Source organism: Crocodylus porosus, unplaced genomic scaffold (assembly GCF_001723895.1).
Source record: "Crocodylus porosus isolate Cpor-Errol unplaced genomic scaffold, CroPor_comp1, whole genome shotgun sequence".
NCBI lineage: Eukaryota > Metazoa > Chordata > Crocodylia > Crocodylidae > Crocodylus > Crocodylus porosus.
Window position 1 is genome coordinate 65463837 of NW_017728886.1, and position 10682 is coordinate 65474518.

Sequence of the window (10682 nt, forward strand, 5' to 3'; positions counted from 1 at the left end):
TTAAAATGCTAGTACTAAAGAAGAGCATACTTCTCTGGCAGACTGGAGTGACCAGTATTTGCGTGTCTCTAATGAGTAGTTTGTATTCCCTTCTAGAGGGGGATAAGAATGAGGTAGCTTGACTTAATGTTATCCCATTTTTTCACATGGCAGCTTCTGTCTGGAAGAGGGCTATTTAACATGAGCCATTCATGTAGCGAAGAAAATTAATCTGTTTTAAAATCTTTCCCTCCCCCTACATGAAAAAAAATTGGAAGTGAAACTAGTTCTTACAAAATCTCTGGAGCCTTAAGGGCTTCTTCATCAGGAAATCAAATGAAGCACTTGCACAGACTGCGAACTTCTCCACACTGGTGCACTAATGTTGAATCTTTTCAGAAAAGATAACTTTCAGGTAGATAGTCTCTCACTACTTGGCTTTTGGCCTGCTATCAGATAATACTAGCAAAGGTTCCAGTTCTGGTTTGAATGACCTGAACACCTGTCTGTTGGGACCTAGATTAGGATGCCAGTTCCTTATGTAAGCTACCAGACAGCTCTCAAATGATGATGATAATTTGGGGTTCCTTCTGACCTAGGTTGGATGGAAACTACTGACCCAAAAGTGGGACTCTTGTCTTTCTGAGGTGTGTATTTTAATATTAAACTCTGCTCTTTGTTTTCTATAATGAGGTGAGCCTGATTGAGCTTCAAATGCATGTTTTATTTTGTGTCTCATTTTTAAGATATTTCAACTTGTAGAGGTGAATTGTGAGGAAGCTATGCCATGTTCATCCCATTGGATATGCTAGTGTAATAGAGCTTTCTGGTTGTTCTTCATCCTGACTAAATCTGTGCATCTTGTTTTCTCCTTACTTAATGCTGACTTTTGAGCAGTCAAGAATTACTTTACATCAGCAAAATAGTGAAAAAGGAACTTGGATTATAAGTAAGAATTCTTAGCTCAGGAGGAAGTTAAGGAAAAAATATGTAGGTCTGAACCCATTGCTCCTCTACACTTGATTTTAGCCTTGATTCATAGCAGAATGATGCATGTCACTTGAACTGAAGTCTGATAATGAACACCAAAAATGCAGGGTAATAAGCCAGGCTGTTTAGAAGTGCTTGTACTTTACTCATACAAGTTTGAAGTCGCCAGGCTTAAGAAAAAGAAAAGAAAATGCTCATCATCTTAAAATAACGCCTCTTCAAGGTAACTCAGGTTAACATCCAGAATCACTGTCTGTTTTTGTGGTTATTGTTATGGGTTTTAAAATAGTACTTCAGAAAAATACCATATGTATGTTGGTAGAACTTGCTTGCTGACTGACACTCAATACAGTGAAGATGGCTTTGTTCTGGGAAAGTTTAGACCGTTTACTGATTATATAAATTTAGTTCTGATACCTGCGGTTTGTGTGTGTGGTCTGTAATCAATTTGTCTTGCCTTTTGCCTGTAGAAACCACTACTGCTACAACCAGAAGGACCACTGAGGCTTGCACCCCGGACTATTTTCCTTTGAAGAAGTTGAAACAAGGACTCCTTTCTAATTTGGACATGGCTAATCGAGGAGCAACAAGGCCCAATGGGCCAAATGCTGCAAATAAAATATGCCAGTTCAAACTAGTACTACTGGGAGAGTCTGCAGTTGGCAAATCAAGTTTGGTGCTCCGTTTTGTAAAGGGCCAGTTTCACGAGTTTCAAGAGAGTACTATTGGAGGTGAGAAATAATGTTTCTCTTTCATTTGTGTAATGAGTTTGTGTTATCTGTGCCAGTGAGTCCCCAGTATAATATAATGGCTCAATTTGGGTTGTTGATGGAACCTCTGTTTTCTACCCATTACCCAGTAGGAGATGGCAGCAATTTGATCTGTATATTTTGAATCACTCAGAATAATCAAAACTTGAATTTTTGTTAGATACTTATGAACCCAAATGAAAATAAAACTAGTTCAGTGATTCCAGAGGTTTCATGCATAATATTGAGCTGCTGAACATGACAAGTTTGGTTGCAGTAGAACAAAACTTAAATGGTAAATTTTTTTTTTTCAATATTTTAAGCAGTCTGACTCTTATTTGTGAGTTGGAAAGGTTTACCATGTATCTGTACTTTTCTTTGTAGCTTAGCAACTGCAGGATTTGGTTCTGCTCTCACCTGATATAGGCAAAGCAGACTCATTGGTTTCTAGATGAAGAAATGGTGTGTGTATAATTTATACCTTGCCTTCTACTTTAGTTGTCAAAATTGAATTTTTATTTATTCCCATTAAACAGTTTCCTACCCCATCTATGTGAAGAGAAGCTGCTTATGTTCCCTACATTTAACTTTATTTGGCTAAATCTGACCAATTTACAAGATTTGGATGGTGGTTTTGGATAATCATTTATTGGAATAATAGACTCACGAAAATTATACACTTAGATCCTAGAGACCAGTGGTAGTTTTTTAGTATCCCCTGCCTCTGCTACTTCAGTGAGCCCGATATCCATTGTGATATTTATGTAAATTAGTTATGGGTTTCACATACTCATTTAAACTTGGGTTGAAGTTGAAGACTGGCAAGGGTGACGAAAATAAGGAAATTCCAAGTTAAATCTCTTAACATCAAGTTATTGCTTTGTATGTAGTTGGAATGGATCCTGTGGGTATATAAAACGCTACTTTGCTCCTGTGACTGTTGATGGAAGGGTGTTAATCATGTTCTGTTCTAGTACTGTATCTTTTTAATGCAGTGCATTTCTGATGTTAGATACCTTTTATATTTGCTGACATGAAAAGTTGTATATAAAACTAACTGTGGTTTTCTATAACATGTCAAAAAGTCCCCAAGACAATTGCATACAAGTAAATTGCTAGCACCTTTTCCATAAATGAGAAATAAAGCATAACAGTACTGTGTGATGCAGCAAGTTCATTACTCTGTAAAATTAATTCTGTAGTTACTTTTTTTCCCATTTACCCAGGTTGGCTCTAATTTTGCCTATCTAAAAAAGTGAGATACTATTTGAAAATGCTCATTGGTATTACGAGCAAGCTGCAGAAGTACAGCTGATATATTTACAATATGCAAATGTATAGATATTAACTTGTTTAAATAGAGAAGGAAAAATGCATATTGCATAGTTTATCCAGCAAAGTAACTCAGTGTCTAGGTTCAAAAAGCACATTTCACTGGAGAAAATAATCTGGAACTGTGTGGCCTTTATTCATTTAAATAATAGTTTTCACTTTCCGAGTATACAAAATGGCCTTTGAACAGAGGGTAGCCTTGTGAATTTGACTTCTCAAGAAAATGCATTTAGGTATTTTGTGCTTCTGTGTATCTGAGATGTAGGTTTGAAAAGAACTTCAGTACCTCTGTGCTACCGGTTGGTGGAGCAAGGCTCTTGGGTTGTTTTAACAGACGATTAAGATGTTAAGATTAACAGGAGATTAACAAATGAACAAGATAGTTTAATTAATTTTGGTGTCAAAATAAGAAAACGCTCATCTCTTCCAGGCAGACTTATGAAAACTTGGAAGCATTTTTTATGATGTAGAATCATGGTAGGTTACCTCTTTCTAGTTGCAGTTACCAGCTACACCTAGGGTCAGAGATGACTGAGCACTGCGACCAGTGTTTCATCTCATGGCAGCACCTGAAGTTGAAACTCGCCACTCCTGAAGCCCTATGTCAGTGGGCCAGATCTAGTGGCTCCACAGGCTATGGATTGCTGACCCTTGGTGTAGAAAACAGTGCTTTAGTATCATTAGATGGCAAGAGAAAGAAAAATGCTTGGTCTTGTACTGTTAGCTGGTATTGTGGTTCATTAACTGTTAGGCAGCAACACATTTTTTCAGAAGTCATACCTATAACATAACTGCAGACTCTGCCGATTTTACTTCTTGCTTCCTGCAAAGCAGATAGCATCTTCCCCTGAACTGAGTAGGAAAGCAAGAGCTTTGTTTTCAGGAATCCTGGCAGGGAGCACACAGCCCTAAAGCTGACACTAGGTTGTTAACATGTTGGGGTGTGGAGAACTACAAAGATGAGTCTTTTGTGTCAATATTTGGAGGTTTAGTGGTGAGGCCAAGTACTGTTCAGCAATTGGACTCTCCTTTGTATTTTAGCAAGAGCACGCAGAAAAGTTTGCTAAGCAAAGTATTTTAGAGAGATTAGCCATTCTGTTTTCTAAGTGCCGTTTTCAGTCAAAGTGGCAAAACTGCATCTGCAAAATGCAAAACAGTATTTATGTCACTTTCTCATAGGTTTATTTAAACTGCAGCATTTTTCTACTGATCATCAGGGGATCTGCAAATTTGGAATCTAGTTTAGACTAGAATCTAATTTATACAACATAAAATCAACACAAGTCTTATGTCAGTCTGACAGATATTTTCTTTTAAAATCAAAGAAAAAACTAAACACTGAATGCAAACCAAAAGGTTAAAAGAATGATGCACAGTAAATGTCAATCTAAATCTGATAGTGTGAGGTGTCCTTGCCTGAGGCTTTGAAGATTACATTTACGTGGTAAGCTTGCCGTATCAGGGGACCAGTGCCCTCAAGCATGCATTATTGCTCTGCGTGGATTGCTTCTGAAACCAGAAGTGCAGCTGCATCTGCGTAGTGTTGTGGCTACACTGCTTCTGTTATAGGAGCAGTACAGCATGGAGTGGCGTGGCATGCTTTAGGGTGCTGCTATAAGGTACAATAAATTTCCTGTTACAGGTTACTTAATAAACCTGTAGGGCTATAAATTATTCTCTAGTCAATCCCTCTTGTTAATATGAATTCATAATTATTCTTGACCTTTTCTTAAATATTCCTTATTTTAACTCCTTGATATGATTAAGAATAAACTTCTTACTATATATGATTCTTTGGAAGTTTTTATTCGTAACATCTTTATAGAGCCTTCCAGGTTGGCAACAATTCTGGAGGGAGGGAGGTTTGGTATACCAGTATCTTAAGTTTCAACAATAGTTGAATAGCTTCTTTTAATGCTGGAGACTATGCAGATGACACCATGGTGGTTCAGAGGCTGTACTTGTATAAATGATTTTTTATGAATTATGAAATGAGTTAAATGCTTACAAAGAGTCCTGACATTTTTGTTTCTAAATCTCTGTTGTGCAAAACCAAGTCTCATTGTCTCCATGCTGTTCTCAGAATTGAAGCTATACCTATTATTTCTACTGAAATGGCAAAACTGTTCAGTATTTTGAAAAGGACTGAACTTATGGCCTGATAGGGTATCATTAGTATTAGTCTTTCATGCCTTTTAATCCATGTGGATGAAATACTTATGAAAGGTAGAGAGCTGCTTAGTGGCAAATTTGCCTCGGTATTATAAAACTAAAGGTTCTTCCTTATCCACTTTTTCCTTTCCTTTCTTAACCTTAATCGTTACTGTGAGAGAAGACAGAGTATCTAAGTAGTTCCATTCTGCCTGTTGGAAGTGAATAGCTGTAACAAGTATTCTCTTCCAAATGTTATTTTTATTATCAGATAAGGAGTTGCTGTGCTGAGGGAACATGTTTGTTACAGTGTGCATATAATATTAATGTTTAATGCAAAGTTGCTTGAACTTTTGCTTTCAACTTCTTTATCTCTTGTAGCTGCTTTTCTAACCCAGACTGTATGTCTTGATGACACAACAGTAAAATTTGAAATTTGGGATACAGCTGGCCAAGAACGATATCACAGTTTAGCACCAATGTACTACAGAGGAGCACAAGCAGCAATAGTTGTATATGACATTACAAATGAGGTAAGTGCAGTTTGAAGAGTCAATCGAGAGACCTGGGATTTTCTTCCTGTTTCACTAACTCACGTGAATGCGGACAGATGGATGATGTCAATTATAGCTGTAGTTAGAAACTCCAGTGTCATTTCTCCAGTATAATGGGTGCCATGTGTAACAACAGTATATAAAGATGTGAAGTGCAAAATTTGCACAAAACATTTTAAGCTAAATCTTTTGGGTTTTCACTCAGACTAAACAATGTTATCAATAAGAATTTCCCCAAGCATTACTGTTTCTAATAAACAGAGCCAAGTAAGCATTTCAAAATTTAGCTTCTAGTCCAGCACTGGGTTAGGAATTATTTTTTAAGATGTGTTCAAAATTTGGTGGTCTCAGAGAAGAGGATAGTTAAGCATTGTCTTTCAGTTCTTTCCCTGTCCTTACTCTGCCCACTTGTGAGTTTTTTATGTTAGTTTTTTGGTTATATGGTTTCAGCTAAGCACCTTTAGGAATTAAGGTAGGAATGTTTTGTTTAAAGGGCATGATTTAGCTTGTGGCTTTGGACAGTGTGCATATAGCAAACATTAATAGGCCTTTTCCCCAAAGAACAAGTATTGTATATTGGGATAACGGATAACTACAGAAGGGCAATAAAACTGAGTTAAGTTATTTTAAATCATTAACAGGAGTCGTTTGCAAGAGCGAAGAATTGGGTCAAAGAATTGCAGCGGCAAGCAAGTCCTAATATTGTAATAGCTTTAGCAGGAAATAAAGCTGACCTAGCTAACAAAAGAGCTGTGGATTTCCAGGTAGGTTGTACATGTTCTTGTTTACAAAATTAGTATTTTGTTACACTGCTAGACAGCTTAATAGTACTTCTGAGAAGGCTATTAGCTTTAAATCACTTAAGTTAATCCTTTGTTTTAGCGTTTTGTTAATAAATACAAACTATGACATGTTTCATTTATTCTATAAATGAATTCAATAAGAAGTTTATTTTTATATAATTGTGATTATATAGTGACAGCTATCATCTAAAAAGTGGCTCTTCTAGTTAACCATTCCACAATAAATAGTTTAATTTCTTTCAGAGATTCTGTATAGTATAGTGTGTTGTGTGTTTATGTCTTTTATTAAATCGAATTTGTATGTTTTGAAATGGTCTCTTCAATGTGTCCCTTCAGCAAGAGCACCTTTGGTATGTTAAAGATGATTATAAAGGCAGGTCATTTTCTGAGTAGGTCTGTTGCCCAAAAAAAGTCAGTTCTTCATAGGACATGATGCAAAGCTTCTCAGTATTTTTATCTTGTTCAGATTATCAGAATCAAATTATTTTGGTCACACTAGACCTTTAGTGTCAGTTGGCTTTTTAATGGATTTAAAGAAAAAGCCTCTGAGCAAACCAGTGGCAGAATATTATTTCAGACTTGCTTATGATCTGCTCTGCTGATTATTTGCTTGCACACCTTATAATTTTGGTGTTGCTAGTGAACTTTCCTCCTTTCATACTTTTATCTGCAAATCTATCTGAAATACCTTGGATGTGATGAGACCAGCACATAAACTATATTGCAGAATTTAAAAAATCATTTATTCCTGTTTTAATATGCAACTTTCAGGAAGCACAGGTTTATGCAGATGACAACAGCTTATTGTTCATGGAGACATCTGCTAAAACTTCTATGAATGTAAATGAAATATTCATGGCAATTGGTAAGTAATAAGACTATTACCCAGCTCTTTTCTTCTTGTTACTTGAATTTTCTTCCCCTCTGTGGCTCTCAGCTCCACTGGGAACTTTTGTTAAAGCTCTCTTTTTTTTTTTTTTTTTAATCTAAACTTGGATGAACTTATTGGTAGCACAGATATACAGGCTTCATCTTTTGCACCAAAAATTACCCCATTACCACTCTCAGAATAAGAATTCCTGTATCACTTCTGAACCCAGAAGTTGTACATAGCAATCTTAACTTGTTACTATTGTGTAACTATTCTGGTTCAGTTCTGTTTTAAGATTACAGCAAAATGAGCTAAAATACAAAATTTAGTATATATTGAAAGAGCTGTTTCTTATAGTCACATGGGTAGAAAATACTTGACTTACTCCTTCCTAAAAGCAAGTTTTCTTGCAAGGATTTTTTTTTTAAAAATGAGTCAAAAGGTCTTGAGTTTTTGAAAGAACACTGACAAACCTTTTACAATTAAGACACATGGGGCTGGAAACGTGCCTTCTGATGTTTGTACAGAGATTAAAATATCTTGGGCTTTACTAGAGGCAAATAGTAGTAGTAATTGAGGCTGGGAATGTTGACTTACCATTGAAAGGAAGATAAAGGAATTGAAACGTCTGGAATGTTCTGATTTTCACTAAATATGCCCTAGATGTGTTAATTCTATATGCGGCAACCAAAGCTCCAGGAAATGTTGTAAAAGACGAGACAAATGGGTGTCTGGTTTCAATATCCATGTTGAATAAAAAGCTGAAAGACCAGGTTTGATTTAAAGGTAGATTGTTTGAAAACAAAAAATACTAGTACTCTCCCAAAAACTTCTGGGGCCCTCAAAGTAAAAGTCACAAGTGTTGTTTTAGTCATAAACCTAATCTGATTTTTTTTTTTTATAATGGAATAATTACAGAATTGAAATGGAAAACAAACAGAATTGATTCAGATTGTGTAGCTTTAGTAGCCTCAGACCTTAATCTATATATAAAGGACTTAGTCCACCTGTCTGTGCGTCCATCTGTCTTGTAACATTCTTGCGGGGGCATAGCTCCAGCCAGTGCTGTGTCAAGAATGCCTGTCAAGAATGATCAGCAGGGATGGAGTGCCACCACCCGATGCCACTGTATCCTCCAAGAAAAGGAGGAGAAGGGGGGAAGCTTGCACATGGTGGCTACCACTGCCATCACTCCACATCTGGCCACGTGCGAGCTTCCTCTCCACCGTCCCTCCCAGCTCCTGGGAGGCGGGGGGAGTGGAGGTAGCACCGCATGCAGAGTGTCGGCGGGGTGGGGGTGGCGACCGTGTGCAAGTTTTCCCCTCCTTCCCCGGCCTCCCAGGAAGCAGCGTTGTGGGGTGGTGGTGCTCCACCCCCCTCCCCCAGTCATTCTTGGTGAGCAGTTCACTAGTCAAAATATAAAACTACTGCCATACTGAATGTCTGACTAATTGTTTGTGCAAAGGTAAATACATAAGGGTCCACATTAGTGTTATATCTCCATCATATTCTTCATGCAGTAATCTCATGAAACTCTTAAATACTTGAAAACTCTAAAATGTACGTGCTGTTCACAGCAGTGAAATTTACATCTGTCATTAAGGACTGATGTTAGCGAAGCAGAAAGCAAAAAAAAGAAAGCACGGTTACTGAAACATTCAAACTTGCTAAATCTGTGTTTAAAGCCCAGCAATAGTTCTGCTGTGAAATACTAATAAACAATATTGAGTAGCTATACTGATGTGACAGTTCTGCATTTCTTACTACAATAAGCTCAGATGGGGCGTGTCTACACGAGATGCTGACTGCACGGTAGTATTAGGCTGCTGTGCAGTAGCGTCGCAAAGATGTTCGCCAGGGTACTATGCAGTGACTCTGGTTATTGTACAATATTTTGTATTTGTTACTGCACATTTATTTAGTACTTGTATAAACTACTGCGCAGTAGCATCTCCTGTGGATGCACTCAATGTATAGTTTTAAACATCATGGTTTTCATAAATAGCGACATAGCTGTTTTTTGTATATCAAAGTCAAATGTTCTTAATTTTGTGCTATTGTCTCCTTTCTGTTTAATGGAAACAGGTGCACAGGTGATTTAGAACATACTCGGGTATAGCAAATAATGTATAAAAATTTGCCAGGGCTTATATTTACAGATGGTTTAAGTATTCTGAAATAATGCACCTTAAATGATAAAGGTCTAACAAATCTATGAGGTGAAAATATAATCTACAGCTTCATGATACATATTTGAAACAACCCTATATTTGTTGCAGAAATGACAAATAGTAGCCATAGTGAATTTTTTAAAATAAATTTTAATGACCTGCTCTTAAATACAGGCTCTCCCTGTATTTAATGTAAATGTAGCAAAATAATTTACTATTTTCTTTAGCACCCATTACTGTAATACCTGCACATAGTATCTTGGTGTTCTTGTTCATCCAGACTTTCTCATATATGCATTCACTTGTCAAAATTCAGTCATTCAGTATTCCTGAAATAGGCCAGTATATAGCTAAAACATACAAAAATAAGTAATGAGTTGGCCTCCTGTACTCATTGAATTGAACCCTTTTGAGAACTGCATGAGCGTGTTTTAGTTTTTCAATTTCCCTTATTCCTCAGAATAACAAAGAGGTTAAGAAACCTTTTTGGATTAAATAAAAAAAAAAAGTGGTAAAAGTCACAGTCAGCTGCAAAATGGCCACTTCAGATCTGCCTGGCTCTGACTAATACAAAGAGCTAGCTGCAAAAAGGTGCACTAAAGAATATAAAAGGGAGATAAAAAAAAATGTAATGGGGACCTTGCAGTTACAAAGTGTGGTGGAAGGGAGATGCTTTTAAGTCTCCTTGCTCTGTCTTGAGCAGCAAAATCCTGGAGTTCTCTTTACTAAGTTCAACTACTTACCGGTACATAGCTGTTTCTTCCTCATTTTTATAATATTGTCTACTAATGCATTTGTTCATTTTTCCTTTGGGAGAAATCATGATGCTTTTCCAGCCACCTTGCTGATGTGTAGACATGCAAAGCAAACTGTGGGTTGGAAATAGTTATCAGACCCTGGGTTAGTGCAAGAGTTTCATCAGAGAAAAAATAGAAAATTAAGGTTGGAAGGGACCTCAGGAGGTTATCTAGTCCAACCCCCTGCTCAAATCAGACCAGGCAGGCTCAGCTAGATCATCCCAGCCAAAGCTTTGTCTAGTCAGGTCTTGAAAACCTCCAAGGATGGAGATTCCACCACCTCTC

At 37.1% G+C, this 10682-nt stretch overlaps 1 protein-coding gene across 1 annotated transcript in view; it reads left to right on the forward strand.

Annotated features, from left to right (window-relative positions):
• Positions 1 to 361: 361 nt before the first annotated feature.
• The window catches only part of RAB5A (RAB5A, member RAS oncogene family), a 13613-nt gene continuing 3292 nt past the window's right edge, over positions 362 to 10682 (forward strand). The window contains exons 1-5 of the mRNA XM_019535887.1: positions 362 to 626; positions 1440 to 1700; positions 5583 to 5734; positions 6397 to 6519; positions 7330 to 7423. Of these exons, the coding sequence (XP_019391432.1) occupies positions 1538 to 1700; positions 5583 to 5734; positions 6397 to 6519; positions 7330 to 7423 (532 nt within the window). The 5' untranslated portion in view covers positions 362 to 626; positions 1440 to 1537. The remainder of the gene's footprint in view (positions 627 to 1439; positions 1701 to 5582; positions 5735 to 6396; positions 6520 to 7329; positions 7424 to 10682) is intronic.